Source organism: Meriones unguiculatus, chromosome 3 (assembly GCF_030254825.1).
Source record: "Meriones unguiculatus strain TT.TT164.6M chromosome 3, Bangor_MerUng_6.1, whole genome shotgun sequence".
Lineage (NCBI taxonomy): Eukaryota > Metazoa > Chordata > Mammalia > Rodentia > Muridae > Meriones > Meriones unguiculatus.
The window spans coordinates 108113834-108141638 of record NC_083351.1 but is presented as its reverse complement, the minus strand read 5'-3'; the positions used below and the strand labels follow the sequence as shown (position 1 = coordinate 108141638).

The window sequence follows — 27805 nt, the reverse complement described above, 5'->3', positions numbered from 1 at the left end:
TAATAGATTGTTTATCATTTAATTATATTAGGTGTCCATTTTCATAGCCTCTTTTGTGTGGCTTTCTTCCCCACTATCCTATGACAGCACTCTCTCTTGGTCTAATTTTTCCAAACCTGATATCCCTTGCCACATCTATTTTCATTTTGCCTGAATTTTAACATTCCTTCTTCCTTAGGTTTCACCCTTCATCCTAGTCTTCTAGATATTTTCCTCTCAGGAACTCCAAGTTAAATACATAGGAGTAGATATTCAAAGCTAGGACACATAAGAGGGAGAATTTATGGCATACATTTTTCTGTGATTCTGAACCACACTCAGTATAACTTTCTAGTTCCAAATCCTTATTTGCATATTATTTTTTAGGATTATTGCCATAGTATTTGGTAAAATAGTTTATTTAGTTACACTTAAATCCAATAGCCTTAGTGTTTATGATATTCTTTTGAATGTCTTAATAAAATATATTAATATATGTATTTTTAATTTTAATAACTACTTACGTTATTCTTATCATTCATTTAAAATACACTAATGAATAATTTTAGGAACACTACTCATGTCAGTAAAACTTTCAGTTTGTCTTGTTTACAAATTCTGAACAATGATACTTACGATGTGAGTTGGTGTTGCAGACAGTATAAACACTGTCACCCCTGAAGCCACTGAAAACTACTCATAGCCTTGTGTAATACACTTTCATATTCTAATTGCTCAGCTGTTTTGCTTATAGTTTAGAAGATACAATTTTCCTTGTAACCATTATGTACTGCTATAAAATATTTGACAGATGTAATTGAAAATATTTGATACATAGCAAAATATATTTACAATTTTTTCCTACGGTATTGATTACAATATTTAAGTAAGTAAAATATTCATATAATGCTTAGCTTCATTTTCTGGTGTGTTTTTTCTCCTTTTTCCTTTTAAATTTCAAGCATACATGCATACACACACACACACACACATATATATACACATGTAGATACATATTTGAACTTCACAGTAATGTGAAGAAAATGATAAATTTGGTTTACTTATGCTTGACTAATTCAAATTTTATTCAACATAAATAATTTTTCTATTTTTGACATTGTAGAAGAAAATATTTAATGTTCTTATATATTATTTTACATATATTGTATCATTTATAACAACCTAATAGAAGAGTTTAAAAAATTAAAAGAAATCCAGTTCTTTCTATATATGTTTACTTGATAATGCAGATAAGGTACTTGTTATTTTTTATGAGATATGTACTTTAGGAAACTTATTGTAAGTAAATTAAATATTAAATCTTTTCCAGAACACTATCAGCTGTATGTCCCTGAATCTGCTCAAGTTGGTTCAGCTGTTGGGAAAATCAAGGCAAATGATGCAGACACAGGCTCAAATGCAGATATGACTTATTCCATCACCAGCGGAGACGGGGTGGGGATATTCTCCATCTCCACTGACAAGGACACCAGAGAAGGAATACTCTCCTTAAAGAAGGTAAACGAATAAAAAATAATGCTAATTCTCATTGATCACCAATACTTCCAGGAATCAAAATTTGGCAGAAATATGAAAACAAACAAACAAACAAACAATGTTTTCTTGTAATTAAAAGGAAAGGTGAAGTGTTTTATATTTTCTTCTATTTGTGAATAAAAAAACTTCATTGAAGACCATCTTTCTCTCACTCTACTCTTTATATTAATGATTCTTCTAATGTATGGCATATCCTTTCTCCATAGAGATAATCCATCATCATGAGAAAGTTAAATTTCTCATCATACAACCAAATCTTTATTTCATTATTCTATTTTCTCCTAAACCCATGTCCTCCCCAAAAAAGCACTCCAGTAAGTTTGCCAAACATTTGTAGTGCTTTTACTCTGAGATGGAATTAAATTTTAATTTTAGGTTGTGTTTGAATTTTTAGATCCTCTATAAGGAATGTATATTTGTATGGTAGGAAGATTTGATATAGAGTATACTATTAATGTATATGTGTGTATACACAAACATTTTGTGTGTATATATACATGCATTTACATAGGTATATTTTTACATATTTATACATGTCTGTATGTGTAGTTATACTCATAATATTTGTAAAGTCTAGACTCAAATTTTGCATAAATTTTCAAGAGCTATACTTATTTTTAATTAAATTTTTATTTTTTATATTAATTACAGTTTATTCGTTTTGTATCCCAGATGTAGCTCCCTCCCAATCCCACCCTTTCTCCCCCATTTCCTCCCTTGCTGCTCTCCAAGTCCACTGATAGCGGAGGTCCTCCTTTCCTTCCATCTGACCCTCACTTTTCAGGTCTCATCAGGACTGGCTGCATTGTCCTCCTCTGTGGCCTGGCAAGGCTGCTCTAAAATTTTCACATGTCCTTTTGATCATCATCACTACCAGTATTAAAATACCCTTTACTGGCTTTGTTGGTCTCCATAAGGAACTTCTGTCCACTCTGAACTGCAGAGATTGATGCAACAAAAACCATGTATAAAGAGGACCTAGACCTCCTGCCCAGTTGTAGCCCATAGACAGCTCAGTCTCCATGTTGCTTCCCTATTTAGAGAGAAGAGACAGTCTCTGACATGAACTTGGTTGTCTGCTCCTTGATCACTCCTCCATGGTGGAGCAACCTAACCAGCCTACAGAGGAGGAGGATCTAGGAAGTCCTGATGGAACCTGATAGGCTAAGGTCAGACAGTAGGAGAGAAGGAGTTATCCTATAACTAGACTAAGGGAGAGGGATAAGGGAGGAAGAAAAAGCAAGGTTGGGACCTGGAGTAGAGGAGGGAGGAGGCTACAAAAATGATAAAAAGTGAATAAATTATAAAATAATAATAATACCCTTTTTGATGTTATAAAAACCACCATTCAATCTTTTGATGACATTTTAGTTGTTTTTTGTTGTTGTTGTTGTTTTTGTTTTGTTTTGTTTTTGTTTTTGTTTTAATTTAGATGCAGTTCATTACCTTTAATCTTTACTTGAGGGGCTGGAGAGATGGCTCAGTAGTTACAAGCACTGTTTGCTCTTCCTAAGGACCCGATTTCAAACCCTAGCACCCACATGAGAGCTCACAACTGTCTGTAACTCCAGGCCTGACACCAATGCATATAAAATAAAAAAATAAATAAAAATAAAAATAAATAAAGATTGTTTAAAAAAAATCTTTACTTGACCTGATTATGGTATGTCAGAGAAATTTGGGCAGAAGTAAAACCTGGGCAAAATACATACAATGATCTCTTCCCTGATGAAAATTTTGCCTTCTCTCTGTAGGTTGAGTGGTTTAATCCTTTATATCTTTGTCCATCTATTTTGCTGTCCTTACATTCATGTTCCTTTTATTCTGCATTTTTGCCCTGCGCCTCATCCTTCTTCCAAATATCCACCATTTTCAGTTTATGACTCATTGTATTTCTTTTTTTCTGCTTTATCATTCTGAATATTTTTTCTTCCACCTTTCTCTAAATTTATGTAAAAAGAACACAAAAATCTGCTTTCCAAAGTACTTTTGTTTGTGCAGCAGAATTTATTATTTTAGGATAACAGATTTATTATGAATGTTGCCATTATCTGTGTTATAACATTCCACAGTTTAAATTATTATACATAAAATTATCAATAAACTCTGATACATAGTATTGTTTTACATCATTAAGAAATAAAATTTTGTTTTATTGTGATGGAACTTCTAAGTCAATCATATGAAACTATTAATTACATATCTGCTCTTCATTTTTAATTTATTTTCTACCTGACAATCTTGCCCTGCAAAATTAACTATTACATTTTGTTTTCCTATTACAATAACCTTGAGTTCTTGTGAAATTCAAGAAGAACACAGACAATTACCATGGAAAGATTACAAATCTTTAAATAAGTTCAGATTTCATCTTGCTATGATGGTAAATTTTAGAGTCCTAGTATCTGAGTTAAAGCATGTTTTCAAGAAAATATACAATGGGCCTGGGTATTTGATATTTCAGAAATCACCTAGGTAATTCTCCTGTAGAATAAGTCCAGAAATGGGTTGAGAAAAAAAAATTTACTCTAATTTAAAGATGTTGAAATGAATTTTTCAATCTATCTGCCCACATCTCTCATAAATTCTCTTTGTCTGCAACAGACAAAATGTTTTCTGATTCTTCTATTATGAACTTTATATTTATACAGCCTGAATGTTGTGTTGCTATGAAAGAGTAGGAATCAAGAATTTTGTTTAAAAATAAGAAAGATATCACCTTGTTCATTAAGCTTTTTAGTATTATAGGAAAGGTTATGATGCAAAGTAATATTAACATTTTGGGATATTATAATTTTAAGGAAGGATGAAAAAAGTCCCCCTACAGAAGGAACAGAGATCAGTAGAGAAAGAGAATGAATTCAACAGAAAGTCAAGAGAATCACTGAATTTAACTGGGCAAGGTGTTACACACCTGTCATCCCAGCACTAAGGGAGGCAGAAGTAGGAGGATCTCTGTAAGCTCAAGGCCAGCCTGGTCTACAAAGTGAGTCCAGGAAAACCAAAGCTGCACAGAGAAACCCTGTCTTGAAAAAAAAAATCAAAAGGAAAATAAAAAAGAGACTCATTGATTTTAAAAGATGCACGGAGAAAGGGATTATCTTGAAAGAAGTGAATTAATAGTAGAAAAAGGTTATAGTATGCATACTCCTAAGAAAAATAAAAGACAAGATAGAGTAAGCTATATTTATAACAATCTATCTATAGGATGTTTGTATTTAGGGCATTCAAATTCTGAACCTTAATAATCTTATAAAATTTAATATAATGTTGGTGCCTTAGTTAGGGTTTCATTGCTCTGAAGAGACACCTGACCAAGGTAACTCCTATAAAGATCAGCATTTAATTTGGGATGTCCTACAGCTTCAGAGGTTTAGTCCATTATCAGTATGGCAGGAAGCATAGTGGCATCCAAGCACGGTGCCAGAGAAAGAGCTGAGAGTTCTAAATCTTGATTCCCAGGCAGCCAGGAGGAGACCATGTTCCATTCTGGGTGGAGCTTGAGCATAGATAAGAACTGGAGGCCCACCCCCACAGTGACACACTTCTTCGAAGAAGGCCACAAAAACTCCAACAAGGTCATACCTTTCAATATTTCCACTGCTTATAGGCCAAGCACTTTAACACATGAAACTGCAGACCATACCTATTCAATCCATAAATATTGGATTTTCAGAAATAAGGCTGTGAGTAGTTAGTTTTTCTGTACCATAAAGTACAAGTACTTTTTATGCCAATGAGTACATTGATGAGATCTTACCACCTAAATGACCATACTTAGTTAATTTTACACAATAAGCAAATGATCACGTTTGCATATTTGTTTGACTATATTGTGCTTTCTAGTCATACAAATGGATATTTTAAAAGCATTACAATTTGATAGATGTTAGTGAGGATGTACTGAAAATAATGTTGATATTTCTAATTGTCTTCAATCTGAGCTTGCTTTTCTAGGTATATTTCCTCAGAGGTGAATAAATGTTAGCATTTATAATATTTTTTTTTCAAATTTTTTATTAATTACACTTTTTTTTTTTCAATGCAGTTTATTCAGGAACATTGAACAATCCTCGGACCCCGGGGAAAGCCAGCCCACAGCTTAAATAGCCTCTGGGTAGCCAACCCAGGCGTGCCACGGGGGCAATGCAGATAGGTCCACATACATGGAAGCAAGCCAGATCCTCGGCCTTAGCCAAATGTGGAGTTGTTTGTGACAGAGAGCACTCACCATCGGGAAGGTGGAAGGCGGAAACCAGCTCCATCTTTAAGGCATAGCATTCCGCAGCTCTCTACAGTTCCCCCTTTTTGTTTTAGACGCATCAGGCAAGAGTAGAGGTCTGATCTCTGATATTAGAAATAAATTGGGACTTTGTACAGATGTTCATTTAGGTGTCATCCACCCAAAGAGCATCAGACCCGTCCGATACCTTTTTCTCAGAGGCGGGACCTGGGGCATCAACCCGCATGCAATCAGACATGCTCTTCTCTGGGTCCAAAGCGGCTGACCCTGAGTGCAGTGCTTAGCCTCGCATCCTGAGCGTATCATTTTAGCTTTTTATGGTATCCAACCATGCTTGGGGAGAATGTCCTGCTTCAATGGCTGTAAAGGCCTGAATGATCATGGCTGCATCACACTGTTGTGAGACTCTAATCTTGCATATATACCACAGGCAAACCAAGGAGACCAACACCAGAAGGCCTGCTAACTCTCCCATGCCCGCCCATTCCTTCAGATGATTCATGGCTGCAGCAATCCATGTTGATAATCCTGTGGCTAGTCCTGCGTCCACTCCGGTAGAATTTACTATGACAATGGCCACTCTCAGCTGCTCCATCGTAGTATCGAATTCTCCAGTCCAATTACCTAAAATATAGCTCGACAATTGTTTAGACAGATTTGCAGCGCAGGAAAAATTCTCATGTTGTATGCTAGTGACACAAAGTCCAGCATACTTTCATTGACAGCCAGGTTGAGCGATTTGCCATAGGGTATCAATTTGCTCCTGCAAGAGGTCAATCCTCTGATTGAACACCATCAAGCTTCCTTTTAGTTGAGCATTAATTCCTTTATGTACAACTAAGGCATGAGCTACATTGGCTAAATGATTATTCAGGGTTTGAGCAGTCTGCCCAGTATGACTCATGGCTAATGCCCTGGTGGTAGCTCCAACAGCCGTCAATGAGATGGTAGTAACAATGGTGGCTGTAGTTCCAAGATCCCTTTTCTGTCTGAAGAGAGTCATAGCATGAGGGGCATCAATGGGCATAGGCACCCAGTGAGGCATGCAAGTAACCAGGGCATACCTAACTTTACTAGCATTCCAGCATTGCATTTATAATATTTTTAAATCCTCAAATTAATATCAATATCTCAGTTATTTTGTTGGGGAGCATTTTATAAGTAGTTGCAATTTAAAAATGAACTTTGCTCTTTGGTGTGTTTTGGCCTTCAGAAGATACTGGTTCAGGTGGCAGGTACAGATAAAGCAGTCCTTGAAAAACTGCTTTTTATTTAATCTCTAAGGCAGCTCGCCTTAGTTGTCAAAGCAGAAAAGCTAATCTGCTCAAAGATCAAAATCAGTGCTGCTCTATAAATCAGCAGCAGGCATACTGGCTCATCCCAATCCGTATCATCCCTTCATCAGGAAACTGCCAAGTTGAATCCACTGATGCATTGCAAGGCACATTGTAACTCCACCTTGATAAGTTTCATTCATAGTTTAATGGAGCCTGACTGGGTGGGAAGGCTAGAAAGATAAGGTGGAATGAAAGTTCCATTCATTCCTCTAACAAGAACATCTGACAGCGAAGGAGGGATTTGGTCTAGTAGTCTTTCAGAACCCTTTATTATGGTCACTCTGGAAAAAGGTCTCCTGTACAAAATATGTTTAGTTATTATTGTTGTTATTTGATTTATTTAGAATTTTATTTGTGTGTATTTGCTGAATGTATTGACATGTACCACCTGCATGCCCAGTGACTGTGGAAGTGAGAAAAGGCCATAGAATCACTTGCAAGTAGAGTTGTCTGTGTTTATGGATCACCAAGGAAATTCTGGGTATCAAATCTAGATCCTCTGCAAGAACAACTGTTCTTAACAAAGGAGACATCTCTCGAGCAGCTGTCATTTTAAACTCATGATTCCAGGTGTAGTTGTCATCTTAATTACCTTATTAACTACCGTTTTCACAGGTATGTATCTTTTTCTATCCAATTTCACTTTCTATACATCTATTAATTGAAGACATAATTTCTTGTTTTTATTTTTACTTTAATATATGGCATTTTATTCATTCTTTGTCTTCACATAAATAAAAGACAAATTCAGCTTAGCCTTTTTTTTTTTTTTTTTTTTTTTACTATTCCTCAGAAAAGTTGTAGATGCACCTCAACTTAGCTTGACTACTCCTTCTTATGAAAGCTTCTCCACCAACAACCTTGATTAATTATATAATTTCATGCTCTGGATCATAACAGACTATTTTTTTCTTGTTATTATGTATAGCTTTTTGTCTGTTTCATGTTAGCTTTAGAAATATAAATTCATACAATATTTTTGTTTGTGTTCTTGTACCATAACTTCTCTACCTAGATCTTCCCTATCTCCTCACTCACCAACTTCTTGTTCTTTCTTACTTTAAATAAGCAAAACAACTGGGGCTGTTTCCAGCTTCTGGCTATTACAAATAAAACTGCTATGAACATAGTTAAGCAAATGTCCTTGTTGTGTACTTGAATATGTTTTGGATATGTGTCTGGGAGTGATATAGCTGGATCTTGAGGTAACACTGCATTGTCTTCCTCTGTGGCTTGGCAAGGCTGCTATCCCCGCAGGGGGAGGGGGAAGGGTTAAAGAGCCAGCCACTGAGTTCATGTCAGAGACCACCCCTGTTCCCCTTACTAAGGTAGCCCCATTTGGATACTGAGCTGCCATAGGCTACATATGAACAGGGGTTGGGATTTGGTGTCTACCTCTCTTTCTTTTTTATTATATTTAGTCTGTCTCTACCATATAAAAGTCTTGAGAATGCTGTCTTTGTTTCTTTGAGTTCATATGGACATTAGTCCTGTCATGTCTGGAAGACACTGTTTTCTAGGAGTCATCCACCATCTCTGACTTACAATCTTTCCATCTCTTCATCTGCAAAGATCCCTGAACCTTCAGAAAGGACATGATTAAGACATTTAAACAAGACTGAGTACTCCACTCTCTATAAACTGTATATTTGTGGATCTCTGTGTTAATTCCCATCTATTACTCTAAGACCCTTCTCTAATAAGGGTCAATTAGTGCTCTGATTTGTGGGTTTAGCAACATGTAATTGCAAATATTGTTGCTATGCTCCTTTAACAGATTAATAGAATACACTGTCCCCTAGAGCCAATGAGCTATCTATTTTTGTTGGGTTTGACCTTTTTTTATTTTTTTTGCCTAATTTATGATGTCTGATATGAGTTCCATCTAATAGAGTCAGCCTTAAATCTATTCTTTTGGAAAGTGGTTGGTTAGCCCCATAACATTTATTGCACTTTTACACCAGTGTATCTTACAGCCAAGTTGCTGCCGTTAGTCATAGGGTTATATCTGGTTGATATTGATAATTACTTTCTCTTCTGTTATAATACATAGTAACTTCCAGCATCTTGGATGCTTTTTAGTAGGGGTGAAGCTTTCAGTTGGGCCCCAGCTTTATTTCTCTGTTCAATTGCATGAATGATGTAGTCAGCAATAGGGCCATACTGTCAGGTTATGAAGGATAATTAAAAGCATTGGTATTGATTAGCAGGTGGTGTTTAGGAGGCAGGGTTTATGTTATATCATCTGTGAATTAATCCACATTTATCCTCTTAATTCACAAACTCATTTAAAAATATTTAATATAATTTTATGTATCTGGATGTATTTTATGCATATAACCTCTATGTGAACGTCGTATGTTTAATGCCTACAAAGGAACTGCGATCTAATCTAAGAGAAATAGATGATACATTTTCTATTTTAATCTTAATAGGGTTATGTCAGATAATGTATCTATGGTCTTTAGAAATTTGCGTTTATTGAGATTCTTATAGTTATTCTTTTTCTTTGAGTGTGAAAGAATAAGGACTATGCTGTTCTTATTTTTCTATGTATTTTATGTACCACAAAAAGCAAATAAGACAAAATAACTATCCTTTAATGTACACACAAACACAAAGTAATTATGATTTTTACATTGTGATTTTGCTACACTGTTCATTATGAACAATTGTTTGCTATTCTACTTTGGAAAACTAGGCTAAACATTATTTTATACTTAGGAGCTACTAGCATCTGGGAATTTATTTTGATCATCTAGACGTAATACAGAGTAGAGTCCAAATTTCAATTCGATTGACTGAATTGCTGTATTCCTATTATATTTGATGGAGGACTAATGCTGAACAAACTGAATTCTTGATATTTACCTTTAAGCATGAGCACAAACCTGAAATAATGAATCATATGACACCACTAAATGTTCATTATTGTCTTTAACACATAAGTCTTAGCATAATAAAGTTCAATATCGGGAAACTGTTGATCTCATAATACAATGTGATTAGCTGAGTTCTGTTCATTCATGAATACTAATACATTTTGATATTTTGACATATTTATGCATATTCTACATAAAAATATCATATAACTATATACATATTATATATACACATTATACAATCATCCATGCACTTGTATAATGTTGAATCTAATTACATATACAATGATTGTTTGAAATGAGAGGTATTTCCATTTTTCCATGTTCAAGTGACAATAGTTATACATGTAATAGCAGTTATTAGTAATACTAGACTTATACAAAAATGAATGCTCAATTTACAGTTGAGAGAAATGTATAATAGGAGAGCTTATGTATGAATTCTAGTCTCCATTGAAGATCCCCTACCCTGGAAAAATAACCTCAAAAAGCACTGCAAAGCAAGGTTCAGACACAGTAGCATTAGTTAAATTAATCGTGATGTTTATATATCATAATTAAAATGCAAACATTGAGAAAAAAATATGAGTAATGATGATGCTGGTTACTACTTGGGGTTTGGCTCTTTTCCAGAATTAAAATCAAATTTTAATACATGGAAATGGAAGCCTAAATTAATAATTATCTATTTAACATGAAATGCAAATCCTAATGGAGGTACAGCGTACATAAAGGAAACTTCTATGAATCTCTCTTCTATTGCCTATTACAAGAGAACCTTCAGTTCTCCTTATAGTCCATGAAAATTCTCCAATTAGCTCTTATTGGCTAGATAATAATTTCAGTATACATATGCTCTTCGAGGTAAGACAGATCAAAAGGAAGAACACACAAGTGTGATTGAGAGGACAGTGGAAGAGATTAACGAGAAACTATTAAAATGTCCTAAATATACAAAGCTAGATGGAACAAGATGAGTGTGATGGATGAAAACTATCTACATTAATATGAAATGGATTGATATTAAGAGCAAAAGTGCTGCATTATATGTGAGAAAGAGCAGTGATATGTAAACGCAATTACTAAGAGTAATGAGATAAAATTAAAGAAACTAAAAATCTATGAAAATCACACCGAACTCATTGATAATGAGGTGTTAAATTAGAATATTGGGTAGTAGCTAAAGAGAAAAAAAATTGAATTGCCTGTGGAGGGTAAAATTGTCCCTGGGTTAGCACATCTTGCAGAAACCAAGATGATAAACTTGTCCCAATGCTGTTAGTTTCAAAAATGTATAATTAATTTTTTTTTTACTTTTTATTTTGTTAATTACAATAACAGTTTATTCAATTTGTATCCCAGCTGTAGCCCCTCCCCATCCCCTTCCAGTCCCGCCATCCCTCCCTCTTCTTCTCCTATGCCCCTCCTCAGTCCAATGAAGGAAAGTCCTTTTCCCCTTCCTTCTGACTCTAGTCTATCAGGTCTCTGTTAAATATCTCTGGAGAAGTATTAGCAAAAAACTCAGGAAACAACAATGACAAAATGCTTTATATCTTTTTACCTTTCAAGTGTGAGGACTACTAGTAAAAAAATATCTATCATTTTGTTATACAAACACATATATAATTTCAAAAATAGACACAAGCTAGAAATAGTGCTTAGTGGGTAAACAACTTTCTAGATAAACATGATTACCTGAATACGTATGTCCAGAAGTCCTCTATATTTAACACAATAAAACATGAAAATAAACCAAGGATTTCTATGGTGAGAAAGCAGGTGAAGACAAGAGAACACTTGGAAGGGTGAAAGCCAATAACACTGATTTATGTAACCAAACCATGTGTAAGATAAGGTACAACCCCTTATCCTGTGCACTCCACTTGGGTGGTGGCAGGTTCATTCCCACACTCACACACAGATACACACAGTAACCCACACAAAGATTTAAAAAGAAGGTGAACTGTGCGGAAATGCATCACTTCCGTGTCACTACTTGTGGACTGGAACAGAATGGCCTGCCAGAGCACTGATGACAATTGGAATTAGGGTCAGGGGGAGAGATGAGCATGATAAGGGTGTTCACTCTAAAATGCACAAATAATATATTTTATAATGCAGAAATTGTGTAGGAAGCAAAGAAAAAAAATCTCATCAATTGTTTTATAAAATACAGCTAAAAATAAAAAAAGTGAAACAAAGTAAGTAAATCAAGTTTATTTCTGTAAGAATAATAAAATTTAAAGGGCATAATATAAGCAATGGTGATAATCCTTAATGGTAGTAGAGAAAACAAATGATCTATTTTACTTATTTACTACCTTATTATGTTAATATTTGCTGTTGAAAAAGTTGTAAATTGAACAGAATCTTTAAAAAAGTACAGTAGAAGTAAGAAAAGCAAAAATACATACCTTTTCACAAATAGGAGGAGACTTTTCTCTGACAAAACCAGAGATATTTGAAACATAGTAGTTAAGGTTATATAAGTGGTGATAGAAGCCAAAGGCCCAAGAAGAGATATGTCCATCATGATAGGTTCACAACTAAAACTAGAAAAGAAAAGAAGGTTGTAATTCTAAAGCCACTAATTAATTATGAGCATGTAACATGCTCAAAAAAATCTATACAAATTTAGGGCGCAAAACAACAATAAGAAATCAGTATTCTAAGCACTTTTCATCACATTTGACTTCTAAATATACTATGGTCCAAAAATGAAATAATAAAATTTGATGAATTAAACACATGTTTAAAATTGGAAGATAGGAACAAAATGCTAACACCAACCAATGGTTAAAAAACATGATTAATTTTAGCAAAATGAGAATTTATAAATAGGAAGAATAATAAATTCATTTTTTCTATATCAATTTTATTAAAAAATAAGTATTTTTTTGGTAATGTCAAATGTTTCAAATAATTTGAAAACAAGTCATTGACTAATACAAGGCATTAAATGTAAACAGACTTTTAATTTTAATTTTTTATATTATTTACAGTTTATTCACTTCGTATCTCAGCTGTAGCCCCCTCCCTTATTCCCTCTCAATCCCACCTTCCTTCCTCATCTCCTTCCATGCCCCTATCCAAGTCCACTGATAGGGGAGGTCCTCCTCCCCTTCCATCTGACCCTAGCCTATCAGGTCTTGTCAGGACTGACTGAATTGATTTCCTCCGTGGCCTGGTAAGGCTGTTCCCCCCTCAAGGGAAGGTGATCAAAGAGCCAGCCATTGAGTTCATGTCAGAGACAGTCCTTCTTCCCCTTACTAGGAAACTCACCTGGACAATGAGCTGTCAAAGGTTAAATCTGAGCAGAGGTTCTAAGTTATCTCCATGGATGGTCCTTGCTTAGAATATCAGTCTCAGAAAAGATTCCTGTGCCCAGATTTTGTGGTTCTGTTGTTCTCCTTGTGGAGCATCTGTCTCCTCTAGGTCTTTCTAGCTCCCCCTTCTTTCATAAGATTCCCTTCACTGTGCCCAAAATTTGGTTATGAACCTCAACATCTGCTTTAATACCCTGCTGGATACCTGGTCTAACTGGATGTCTACATGTAGAAAAATGCAAATAGATCCGTATTCATCACCATGTACAAAACTAAATTGCAAGTGGATCAAAGACCTCAACATAAAACCAGACACACTAAATCAGTTAGAAGAAAAAGCGGGGAAGAGCCTAGAACTCATTGGCACAGGAGACAACTTCCTGAACAGAACACGAACAGACTTAAAAAAAAAAAAAAAAAAAAGAAAGAAAAAAGAAAATAGAGATTATATACAAAAGAGACCTACAATTTACAAGCCAAAAAAAAAAAAAAAAAAAAGGAAATGTGTATAAAATATACAGGCCTTATGGTGTTGGTCTCCTTATTTGACTGTGGAGTATATGCAAGATTAGAGTCTCACAACAGCGTAATGCAGCCATGATCATTCAGGCCTTTACAGCCATTGAAGCAGGACAGTCTCCCCAAGCATGGTTGGCTATCATAAAAAGCTAAAATGTTAAACTCAGGATGTGAGGCTAAGCACTACACTCAGGGTCAGCCGCTTTGGACCCAGAGAAGAGCATGTCTGATTGCATGAGGGTTGATGCCCCAGGTCCCGCCTCTGAGAAAAAGGTATCTGACGGGTCTGATGCTCTTTGGGTGGATGACACCTAAATGAACATTAGTACAAAGTCCCAATTTATTTCTAATATCAGAGATCAGACCTCTACTCTTGCCTGATGCGTCTAAAACAAAAAGGGGGAACTGTAGAGAGCTGTGTAATGCCGCGCCTTAAAGATGGAGCTGGTTTCCACCTTCCACCTTCCAGATGGTGAGTGCTCTCTGTCATGAACAACTCCATATTTGCCTAAGGCTGAGGATCTGGCTTGCTTCCGTGTATGTGGACCTATCTGCATTGCCCACGAGGCACACTGGGGTTGGCTACCCAGAGGCCATTTTAAGCTGTGGGCTGGCTTTCCCCATAGTCAGAAGATTGTTCGAGGTTCCTGAATAAACTGCATTGAGAAGCACAAAAAAAAAAAAAAAAAAAAAAAAAAAAAAAAAATCAGAAAGAAGGAGAGGAGGACCTCCCCTGTCAGTGGACTTGGGGAGAGGCATGCATGCAGAAAGGGGGGGAGGGTGGGACCGGGAGGGGAGGAGGGAGGGGCTTATGGGGGGATACAAAAGGAATAAAGTGTAATTAATAAAAGTTAAATAAAAAATTTTAAAAAAATACATTTTCAATAAAAGAAAAAAACAAAAAAAAATATGTGAGAAAACAGGACATTCTACCTCTGTTTTGGAGAGGGCGGTCATACAACACTCAATCAGCTAAAGATAGATTGGTACAAACGTCTGTAAATAAACTTCAAGTCCTTCTTGCATGTGCTTAATAATCCAGATCTTCCCTGAATGATGGGCAGTCCTGTGGCTTTTTTTCCTTTTTTATATTTCTAACAATTCTACATGGACCTCAATTCTTGGTTAAACTCTTACAACAGCAGTTCCTTAGGAGCCAACATGACAGGTGACCCAGGACTTCCCTAAGAGAAGCAAACTGGCACTTGTAGCAGTAAACTTGCCTGTCCTTTTGCAGGGATGGCAAGATGCTCTAGGGTATATAGAATAACTCCAAGTTCTTCATTTCTGGATTGAGTTTTCTTTCTTTGATGTCGATCTTCTTCAGTCTGATGAGAAGAGTCTTGAAATAAGACACAGTATAGAATTGGAAGGAGGAAAGAAAGACTTGTTCATTGAAATACAATAAATTCATTTTTGTTATTAAGAGAAACAAAGGATAAAGCTACAATATTTGAAAAATTCAACCAATATGTTTTCAATAACACATAAATTTCATGTAAACCATGTTTTATAGGATTTTTTCAAAGAAAAAATAATAATAAAGTCGTATCAACCAAGTTTGATGTAAGGAAATTAGAAATTCATGACTAAAACCTCTCCCTACATCCAATTCTTCTAATTCTATCTAATCTGAAATAGCAGATAAATCCATATCTATTTTACCATCAAACACATTAAATAAAATGATGCATCATTTCTATCGCATGTTTCAATATATCCAATCAATGTTTCTTTCATTTTAGGATTGCTACACTCAGAAAGCACTCACTTAATTACTTGGAACAGACAGATTCCCTCAGAGCTTTAACTGCTAGACTGCATTCTCCTTAGCATCTGACTTTATTCCCTCTTTGCTTCCTCTGTCTTCTAGAGTATTATTTCTCAGCCTGTAGGTCACAGCCCTTTTGAGAATCACATATCAGATATTTACATTTTGATTCCTAACAGTAGCAAAATTACACTTCTGAAGTAGCAATAAAATAATTGTATGGTTGGGGTCATCACAACAAGAGGAGCTTTATTAAAGGGCGACAGCATTAGGAAGCACTCTTCTAGTACTTTTCAAAAGGTCTTGGGTTATAGGTCTCTTACCCCTCTGTATGTGGTGACAGTACCTCAAATTACTTACAATTCTCAATTAGAGTAATTATTGTAATTTAATTTAGTACCTGCTTGCACATCCAAGATTAACCTATCCTTCACACACGTATACACATATATATATTTACACACATATCTCTACACATATGTGTGGGTAATAGGTAGGTTCATCACATACATATATGTCCATTTTAAATACACATATGTACCTATTGTATATGTCTGTATACATACATGTGTGGGCCTACTTATTACACATATAAATGCATATATATTATGTGTGTGTGTGTGTGTGTGTGTGTGTGTGTGTGTGTGTATTTTCAGGTCACAAATAAGCTACCATATATAAAATCTGTTTCTGGTTCTCCAAAATTCATGTCTTCCTCATACATAGAATAATCCCACCTCAACACATTCATAAACCTAAGTGTTATACGAATTTAGTACAAAGTCACAAATCTTATCATCTAAATCTAATGCTTGTGAAATTATGAGTATGTTTAATACTAGGGCAAGCATCTTTATCTGTAGACCTATAGACTTAGAAAATAAACCTTTTGCAATCAAACGCTAGTGCTAGGAGAGAAACAGAATATACTTAACATGCTTGGCATCTTGAAGCTTGGGAAATGGAAGGAATAAGAAGTTTCTACTCTAAAGCAAGTTTAAAATCCGCCAAGGTACATTTCATTTGATTTCAAGTCCTGAGGATAATCCTTTATGGCTCAAGCCAGTTCTCTGCGCTTGCAGCTTCACAGTTCACTGACTCAAGCTCAGTGCTTACATTGTCTAAAATCTATGTTTGCCTTGAAAGGAATCTTTATTACCCATAGCAGCCAAGTGGAGATTCTTGAACAAAACTGCTGGCTTCTCTGCCTGGTTGTTGAATTAGAGTGCAATTGGAATGCCTAGACATCAAGTGTTGGTTTAATTACCAGTAATGCTGGAGCATACACATAACTTAGAAAAAGCCAGGGAACAGGTTTCCATAACGTCTCTAGAATGAGTAAAGATTCCTTTGGCTTCATAGGTGCCTGTGGTTGTCTTTCAAATGAGGTGTGTTTCGTAGCTACAAAAGACTGTTGTTAAATCTCAATCAATCTCTCCCTGTGTGTGTGCATGCACATATATGCACATTCATCTGCATATCAAGGTATATGTCTGGAGGTCAGAGGACATCTTCGATTTCCAGCAACTAGATGGTGGCTCATAAACATCTACACGGGGCTCAGATGCCTCTTCTGGTGTGCATGTATAATTCATTCATTCATTCATTCATTCATTCATTCATTTTAGATTTATCAACTAGCTCATTGGTAGATTATTTAATTAGTGTATGAAATACCCTGTTCAGTAGTCATTATCACAATAAATAACTGAATAAACACACAAAGTTCAGAGTTTGAAAGGTAATAAAACATTTCTCAAGAATTAAACCTAAAGCAAAGCCTAAAAAAATGAAAATAAACAAACTAATAAACCATATAGAGCAATGTTTTGTTTTTATACCTGAAATTTTTCCCCAAAACATTAACTTATGTTTATGAATTTTGGTGCGGAGCCATTGTAAGCTTAGGTGCTGCTCACATTAAATACCAACTAATGATGGAGACTTGCACTATTGCACCCAGGAGACTTATCCCAGCTCTACAGTCTTCTAAACTAAAATTGTTCACCCAACCACCAAAAAATATATGGGCAAAAAGGAAACTGTAAACAATAATCACCAAATTGTCAAGAACCCGAGTCCATTATTTTCGAAAGAATCCTCTCATAAAAGGAGAAACACTGTGTCCATAATTCTTCGTTCAGCTTCAGCACCACATAATTGCTTGGTTTGAATAAATGTCAGTACATACATAGACACACGTATGAATATTAGACACTATAAAACAGTTACGAAGGAGCTCTAGTTTATCATAAATAATCACTACCTTTACACTTATCGTGCCTTTATAGTGTTGGTTTTTGTTGTTGTTATTGTGTAAGCATTAACTGCTGCTTTTAGTTTACAAACTCTGATTTTTCATCTTCTTTGCTTTTCATTATACTTCAGTAGTCCAGGTGAATTTTCCCTTTTATTTCTTTTCAGTATGATTTTTTTTTATTTATGTGACTGGTAAATAGGTTTTACTATTTCTAACATACTGTGTTTGATTGATTACATTTGGGCTAAAGAAATTTGCTAGTATCTAAGGAATATTAAGCTCCACAGACAGATACTATACAGATTCTAAAATTCCAAAGATTTTTAGTTTTGAATTTCTAAATGATGGGTAGTTGTACATGTTTACCCCAAGTTACAATAGAGGTAAATAATACACTGTCATATTTATAGACTTCTGTGATTATATTCTTGGTGTTAAAAACCTAATTTTGAAATATGCAGAATAAATAAATGATTATACTTCCTTCCAGTTTTTCTATAGGTACCATTCAGTTTTATCAATTATTATTCAGAAAAGAAACACTTAATATGTACCCATTTGCAGTGGTAAACCTGTCTTTAAATTTCTGACCCAACCTGAAATTATTCTCTCTTTTCTTTGTGGCTGCAGATGGTCCCTATCCATCCATCTGCCAGTCCTGGCAAACAAGTCTCCCAGGATGATTATCACTGCCTGGAGGTCGTTAAGCTTATATTAGATGATCATCAACATGAAATCATGTGTCCACACAAACAGCCTGTACCCTACCATTAGGTGGGCAGCATCAAGACATGTGACATCTATTTTGTCCAAGGGATCTGCTAGGAAATGTGTGCTCTACCCTCTTCAATACACAGTTTGATAGTAACATCAAAATAAACTAAATGTGACTGAAATTTTCTTCACTAATTTCAGTGAGTAGAAGGGAGTAAAATTCTGCAACAATGAACCAATTAAGATAGATGTTTTAAAATTCAGTGTTGTAAAAAAAAATGCACTAATAACTACTAGCAAAGCAAAGACAGCCATAATTTTAGAATGATAAGAACATTGTTCATAAAATTTTCCCCAAAAGTTAAATAAATATTATAACAAACAATCATATTAAGCAAATATGAGGCCTCTTGGCTTCTGATGCCTATCAGTGACATATTCAGACAGTTAGTCTGGTCCAGATGTAAAGAGGATAGTCTCCATCCACAATTCTTTGTTGTTATTGGTTTTTTTTTTAATTAATTGTTTTTGAAATGAGAAATCAATATTATTTATTGAAGTAACATTTTAATGGAGACAAGAAATGTATGTATATATATAAAGGTACAAAAATATCAAGCAGGACACAGTGTGAAGAAAATAGTCATTACCATAAGAGAAAGTGGGAAGAGATGGGAAGCAAAAGGTATTGTTTATATCAAAATCCTAGCCACATTCTCAGCTAGGTGACATGTAGTAACAAGAGCTACACAGAACTCAGGAAGTTTTCCAGGTAGAAGGAGCAGCAAATGCTGAAGTCCTGAGGCAGGACAGACCGGATGTCTTTCTCCATTGTTTACCCAACCAAAAAGCCACATGTAGCCTCTGGGATAATAGTCTTTTTGTAAGCAACATAATTATTAAATAAAATGAAATATCAACATTTTAGAGAAAAGCAAAACATTATTTCTTTAAACTTCTGACTGTCTTAGTTTTTGTTCCATTTTATTGAAAAGTCTACTGGATGGCCCATTTCTTTCCTTAGAATAGATTTCTGGTCATTCGGAAAATGAAGTCTTCAGATGGTGGCATATGAACACAATTGCAAATTTTACTCATTGTAGTTGAGCACTAGTGGTTAAAACTACATTACCCAAAGCCACAATTTCACATGCTCAGCACTTCAGCTCTATTTCAGGTAGCTCTCCAGGTGGTACTGTTATTCTAATGGTTCTTTAAAAAAGAAACAAAATTCTAGAAAGGATGTTGAGCTGAAAAATACCAATAAGTAGCAAAGATATTTTACCTCCCAAAACTGATGCATCTGAAATCTGACAAGATTTTTTTTTCCTTCCTCTGCTTTGTCACTTTCCAACATTCTGTTAGAAACATATGAACATATATGAACAGCCTACCAGCAACTGCCAGATAACTTCATGAGAGGTACTTCAGCATATTATGATTGGAAATGCCTCATTATATACTTCTGATTTACCTATAAATATGAGTAATAAGATTTGATAAAATTACACCTCTTTCAACAAGGCAACAATTTTTATTATTTTGAACATTTGCTTTTAACCAGGAATAGTGAACAAGGAATAGGGTTCATGTTTTTAAATCTGTACCCTGCTAATTTTTTTAAAGAGAAGTTTATTAATTTGACTTGATTTTCAGAAATTTCTCCTTGCTAAGGTACGAGCTTGCTTTAATTTTGCTGTGTTAGGTATCTTTAACTGAAGTCATCTATGTTTCCTGACTTTTTATGCATAAGCATGACAATCTTCCAGCGGGCCATTTTTCTTCCACACCCATCCTCTGGATCTGGTATCCTTTGACAATCATTTGAAAGGATGGTGTGATCATCAAATCTTTCTGTTCTCTAGAGGAACTTAAAATTTTTAATTATTTGAGGACCATGGATGGATAGAACCTAGAACCTCTGCTCAGATGTAGACTACAGGCAGCTCAGTCCCCATGTGTATACCCTAGTAAGGGGAGCAGGAGCTGTCTCTGAAATGGACTCTGCTGCCTGCTCCTCCCTCAGTTCCCACTGGTAGGGCTGCCTTGCCAAGCCACAGAGGAAAATGATGCAGGCAATACTGAGGAGATTTGATAGGTCAGGGTCAATTGGTAGGGGAGGAAGCCTCCTCTTTCTGAGAACTAGTGGAAGGGGTTAAGGAGAGGTAGGGTGGGACCAGGAAGAGACAAGGGAGGGGGCTGCAACTGGGATGTAAAGTGAATAAATTTTTAATAAATAATTAAAGTTAAAAATATTTTGCTTATTCTTATTGTATATTTGGATATCTTTGTATGTAAACAATGTGAATGCCTTGGGCTCTTGATGATGTGAAGTGGGATCAGGTTCCCTGAACCTGGTGTACCAGATAGTTGTAAATTTCCATGTGGATCATGGGAATCAGAAAGTAGTCTCAAAATAGACAAAATAGTCGTGCTGTCTATACAATGTTTGCAACCTATAAAACTAGTTATTGTTCTCTCTCTCTCTCTCTCTCTCTCTCTCTCTCTCTCTCTCCCTCCCTCCCTCTCTCTCTTTCCTCTCTTTCAGAGTATATCTGGGTAGCCTGGGCTGTCCTGACACTCATCCTGTAGACCATGCTTGTCTCAAAATCACAAAGATCTCCTGCCTCTCTTTCCTGAGTGCTGAGATTAAAGACATGGCCAGACAACACCTGGCTTAAGAAGACCAACTTTAAAGGCAGTCAGGAAGGGATGGAAAAAAATGATCATCAGTAGTACAGAGGATAGTGTTTCCAAGATCCCTTTAATAATGTTTTTTAAGAACCTTTTCAACAAAATCTCATGTTGCAGCTTCATTCTCCTACTACAATAGTTGGACATGGAATCTGGGAGAGATGCTTAGGCCTGGATGATGGATTCACAAATAGGATTTAGCATATCATAAGAACATAAATAAATGAAGTTTCCATCTCCAAAATCTACGAATGTCAGAAAGAGTTTATTAGTCATATAATACAGGATAAACATACTAAAATCTACAGACCTAAAGAAGCTAAACAACAAGGAGGACCCTAGGAAAGATGCTTAATTTTTGTTTAGAAAGGAAAACAGTATAGACACCAGAAGAGGTAGAAGAGAGGGAATAGGACAGGAACCTACCACAGATATCCTCTAAAATATTCCACCCAGCAGGAGATCAAAGCAGATACAGAGGATAACAGACAAACTTGGGACAGAATGCAGGAAGTCTTATAGAAGAAGAGGACATAGAAGGACCCAAAGGGGTCACAAGTTCACAAGGAGATCAAAAAAGCCAAAAGAACTGGGCCCAGTGGTAACTGCAGAAACTGATGTATCATCCAATGACCATGCATAGAGAGGACCTAGAATCCCTTCATAGATGTAGCCCATAGACAGCACAGTCTCCATGTGTGTTCCTTATAAGGTAAGGGGCGAAGAGACAGTCTCTGACATGAACCTGGTTGCCTGCTCCTTGATCACTTCTCCTTGGTTGGGAGACCTAGCCAGCCCACAGAGGAAGAGGATCCAGACAGTCCTGATGAGACCTGATAGGCTAGGGTCAGACAGTAGGAGACGAGGACTTCCCCTATCAATGGACTAGCAGAGAGGGAAAGGAGAGGAAAGAAAGAGGGAGAGTGGGACCAGGAAAAGATGAGGAAGGGGGCTACAACTGGGATACAAAGTGAATAAATTGTAAACAACAACAACAACAATAATAATAATAATAACAACAATGAAAAAGAAAGACTGCTAATTGATAAAATATATAAAAATAATATATTCCTAATGCATCAGACCATGAATTATTTACAGAACATTTTGATAACAATTTGATGCTCTAATTGGATAATTTTTAATTAAGAAATACAGTAAATTGATTAGAATGACCTGTTAATATAGGATCAAAGCTAAAATAATTAAAATCAAGCAAAGAAAAATGTCTGCAATTGAAACATTGCTCCAAGCTGGGCAAAGTGGTACACACCTATGATCCAGCACTCTGGGAAGAAGAGGCAGGCAGATCTCTGTGAGTTCAAGGACAGCCTAGTCTATAAAGTGAGTCCAGGACAGCCAAGGCTATACAGAGAAACCGTGTCTAGAGAAACAAAAACAAGACCAAACAAAACAAAAAGTTTGCTTCAAATATCATAGTCTAATAAGGAATATGACAAACAAAATAGATTAAATAGTACTACAAATAAATCAAATAAATTAAACAAACTATATAATTTTGACTTAGCAAAGAACATTAATACAGTGAAGAGACAATATACAGAAGAGGAGAAAATAATTTCAAATGATAAATCTGATATAGGGTGAAAAGCACAATACCAGAAGAAACTTAATTCAGAAGCAAAATTACCAGTACCCAATTTAAAATAAAGAATTATGAAATACTGTGAGAATATCACATAAATGTAAAAAGTTATTTCAAGTTTTATTTATTTATTTTGTTTGTTTGTTTGTTTCTGGTTTTCCAAGACAGCTTTTGTGTGTAGCCCCAGCTGTCTAGGAACTAGATTTGTAAACCAGGGTAACCTTTAACTCATAGAGATAAACCTGCCTCTGATTCCCAAATGTTGGGATATAAAGCATGTACCACCACTGCCTGGCTCATTCAAATTTTAAACAAGTTACCAGCATGTAATAGACTATATCTTTAATAATTTCTGGTTGCTGAGGAAGATTAGAATGTGTCTCAGAAAGCAATATAACTTTCTGAAGAGGAATTTATTTTTGTGTGTAGTTATCACATTTTATGGCTATCCAAAATCACTATGGATTAAGCCATGAGTTCCTATAACTTCTGTTTAGATATCATAATTCAGAAAAATACCATAGCAATTTTTAAAGAGAAGTAAGTTGGTTTATATCTACTGTCATTTTTATTAGTAGAAAAATAATTTCATTTTTAAGAAATGTGGAACTCCTAACATTGGCTATCACTTTTTTCCTCTGCAGCCACTGAATTATGAGAAAAAGAAGTCCTACACTCTCAACATTGAAGGAGCAAATACACACCTGGACTTCCGCTTTTCCCACTTGGGTCCATTTAAAGATGCCACCATGTTGAAGATCATTGTTGGGGATGTGGATGAACCACCACTTTTTTCTATGCCATCTTATGTCATGGAAGTCTATGAAAATTCCAAGATTGGGACAATTGTTGGTACCGTCTTGGCACAGGATCCAGACAGTGCAAATAGTTTAGTAAGGTATGGTTTAGACTTAATCACACAAGTACTTGAAAATTTGGTTTATGTCTTAAGATAATTTAAAGTGACTTAAAGTATGGTTAAATCTTATTTGCAATGGGTCTTAAATTTTTACAATTAAGTAATCTGAAAAAATTAGCAGACAAAAGTTGATTAAATTATTAATATATGAGAGGGCTTAGGAAGATGGATAGGTGGAGAAAGAGATTGCTATTGAAAAACAAAACAGATTACGTGTCATCTAAACCTCTGATAGAAACTGTTGCTTATAATTACAGCAATCCTTTGTGCATTGGATGTATGACAGGAGTCTACCGCAGAAGGCATCTAAAAGACCCTACCAAGGAGCGTTTCAAAACAGATACTAAGACTCATAACCAAAACTTCAGAAGAAGGGGAGTTAATATGACAAGGAAAGAATAGGAGCCCCACAAGGACCAGATATATCTGGGCACAGGGTTTTTTTTCTGAAACTGTTTCTCCAACCAAGGACCATGTACAGATAAAACATAGAACCTTTACTCGGATGGGGCTCGTGGTATAGCTCAGTAACCAATTGGTTTCCATAGTAAGGGGAACAAGGACTATTTCTAACAGGAACTCAATGGCTGGTTCTTTGACCTCCCCACCCCCCAAGGGAGGAGCAGTCCTGCTAGGCCACAGAGGAGGACTTTGCAGCCAGCCCTGAGGATACCTGATAAAACAGGGCCAGAGGAAAGGGGAGGAGGTCCTCCCCAATCCATGGACTTGGAAAGGGGCAGGGAGGAGATGAGGGTGGGATTGGGAGGGAATGAGGGATCTGGATACAGCTGGGATACAGAGTTAATAAAATGTAACTACTAATAATAAACAATAAAAAAGAGTAAAAAAAAATAATTACAGCAGTCCAAAGGCAAAGATAGTGATCTTTGAAAGCAACTAAGTAGAGGCTGTTTATCCTCTAGCTCTGTTTTCAACACAATACCTTACCCTGATAAAAAAGAGAAAGAATGATAGAAAGACCCCTCATGTCAGCTTCAAGTCTCCATACACACACATGTTCATTTGTATTCACATCCACATGGATATCATTCACGTGAGACCTCATGCACACAGATGTGCGCATCATACCCTACATACACAGAAAAAGAGAGAGATGAAAAGACTTCTACTTCTACACCAATGTTGTAGAAAGCAAATTAATTAAATGTTGACTGAGGGAAAATGTATTCAGCACATTAACTAGAGAAATTTTGATCAATTGGAAATAGAAGGTATGATTTTCTGAGGATAAAGGAAACCTATCTGTTCATTTTGGTGGATAGAAGTGTCTAGAACATAACATAGGAAGACCGACAGAAAAAGACACAGAAAAGATCTCAGGATACCCAACTGTAGCCAAACAAACAAACAAAAAAAAAAAACAAACAAAAAAATAAAAACAGTTCACTTCAAAAGAATTCCCTGACCACTGCTCCCTGGTGGGGCTGTCTCTCCAGGCCACAAGGAAAGAGGACTGGGTAAGTCCTCATGTGGCTTAAGGATCTGGGGTGGTGCTGGGGCTCCTCTTATCTGAATACTGGAGAGAGGGTGGAAGAACAGGAAGGGAGGGTAGAGGTGGGAGGAAAGAAGGGAGGGGAAAGGATCTGGATATAAAGTAAATAAATTAATTAATTAGTTAAAAAATGATCTGGACCCAAATTTTCATAAGATTAAGGGTGAGAAACTGATACATATGAATATAAATTGAGTGTTATAGAAACTGCATTCATGAAAAGAAATGTAAAAGATCTTTCTGGAATACAGTGTCAGCCCTTGTAAGTCACATATTACATGGTCTTGTGATTGCTCCCACATTCACCCATCAATCTAAAAAATGAACTAGTTCTATGAATGATTTATTGTCCTGTGTTATTTCTAATTCCCTTAGTATTTTCCGCATGTTATTGGAAAATGAACTGAACACTCACAGCATTAGATGTTGCTGCAGAGAGATGATTGATACATTGTCTTCAAATGCTAATGGGTTCATTAGCATAACCATTATTTTATGTTTTGTTTTGATTCAAAAAGTAAAATGAATTTACTTCAGTTGCCTTGAAATAATTAGGAACTGTACAACTGTTGCTAAGGTGTGTAATTTACATAGCATTTGTAACTTGATTTTAATAAAAATGTGCCATTTACATAGGACTCAAGGTACAAACAATGAAAAGAAAAAGAAAAATAATAACAAAAATAAAAACAAGCCCCTTTAGTCTTTCTTTCATGGGGATCAAATGTTTGTAGTAATTAAGGAAAGTACTCTGAGGGGTTGTGGCTTGAGTGTGCCAGGGAAAGGAATTAATTTTCTATTTGTAGAATTGATAATAAAAAATTTTTTACAATCTTACAGGAATTTGTGACAGTGTTCTGGGCTTCATTCTTTGATATTTAATTTTTTAAAGTGTTACATTATTCCTATTTTTATAGCAAACCATATCAAGGTTTTATGTTTTATGTTTGTCTGTTGGATAGCTCAAAATGACATGCAATTTTCAGGAATGTAGTTATCATCTTTTGTTAAAACTATGGTCAGATAGCAGAGGGAAAGGTCCTCTCCTATCAGAGGTCTAAGGAAAGGGCATAGGAAGAGAAGAGGGAGGGTGGGTGGGACTGGGAGGAGATGAATGGGGGGACTGCAGCAGGGATACAAGCTGAATAAATTGTCATAAATAAATATATAGATAAAATTATACATATGAAGTCAGAGGTGGTTAGCTTGCTAACACTGGAAGCCCATAAGTTTAAACAATCTGCATTTACTTTCTGGCTTAATATAAGTGGAACCGAGGAACTTCAGCTAGGAGGTGCTAAAAAATACAAAATCCTGTTTTTGACATGGGCTCTCACAAATCTCTACTTGTTGCTACCTGTTGGTTTATCAAATAATTTTTTTTGTTCCCCCAAAATTTGGAATTTCATGAAATTGTCTGATAATGTATAGATTTTTCATTTTAAAAGGGAAATTTTAACACATTTGACAGATAACATTAATTTTAGATTTGGAATACTTTTCAGGAACCACATAATACCTTCAATGGATTTCAACTAAGAAACAAAAACACGATGTCTATATTTAAAGCATGAATTTTAATTTCTAGAAAAGTTTTAAATAATCCAAAAGCCAATGATTGTAGCTGGAGTCTTGTTGTTTGAGTAGATGGATACATACAGAGAGAAGGCGTTTAGTGAAGGCTTAGGTTAAACATCACGCACATATGACACTTGTAATGTAAGGAGCCAAAGATGACTAGAGCCACAGATGAGTAACACCTTTAGACAGAAGTTATGAATGCTGGGTCTCAATCAATATAAGTATTAAATACTGAGGCAACATGCTCCTTTCTTGCTTAATAATATAGACAATTTCTTAAGGTAATACAGGCATCTGGCATATAATATATATTCTAACACAATCTATGTGCTGTTACATAATCTATGTGCTGTTGCACAATCTATGTACACAGTATTTTATTAGACAGTGAAGTATAATGCCAGATTTACCATATAACAAATGTTTCTTTTGTATTATTTAACTAGAATGATTATTTTTCCAATATTTGTGTGGTTAATGCATTTCATGCCCTAATCTTCTGAAATAAAATTTTTAAATATGAAATAAACGCTACATTTCAGATGTGTGTGACCTTTAGTTAAGCTGCAGAGGAAGCCTAGCATCCATGTTATTCCACAAGATGGGAGATAATTAAAGATTATCAAATTGTATCCAACTATTAGTCATAATCAAATAACTTATAAAACAGCTACAGGAGAAAGAAATCTCCGTGCATTTTCTTTACCACCTGCATTCTGTATTTACAAGCATACAAAGGACAAAATCTGAGAGAAATAATTTATACTTTAATCTAACTAATATTTTTAGAGCAAATCAGTACAGAAATATATTTTTGATGTACTTGAAATCAAGTATTTATTGAAATATAAAGAATATTATGGATAAACAAGTACCTATGAGAAAAGAGATTTTTTATTTTGAT

At 35.4% G+C, this 27805-nt stretch overlaps 1 protein-coding gene across 5 annotated transcripts in view; it reads left to right on the top strand.

Annotated features, from left to right (window-relative positions):
• Positions 1-27805, top strand: part of Cdh18 (cadherin 18) — a 1064923-nt gene that overhangs the window by 966211 nt on the left and 70907 nt on the right. For all 5 annotated transcript variants that reach the window (XM_060380420.1, XM_060380419.1, XM_060380418.1 and 2 more), the window contains 2 exons: positions 1310-1497; positions 23533-23786. In XM_060380420.1, coding sequence (XP_060236403.1) covers positions 1310-1497; positions 23533-23786 — 442 coding nt within the window. The remainder of the gene's footprint in view (positions 1-1309; positions 1498-23532; positions 23787-27805) is intronic.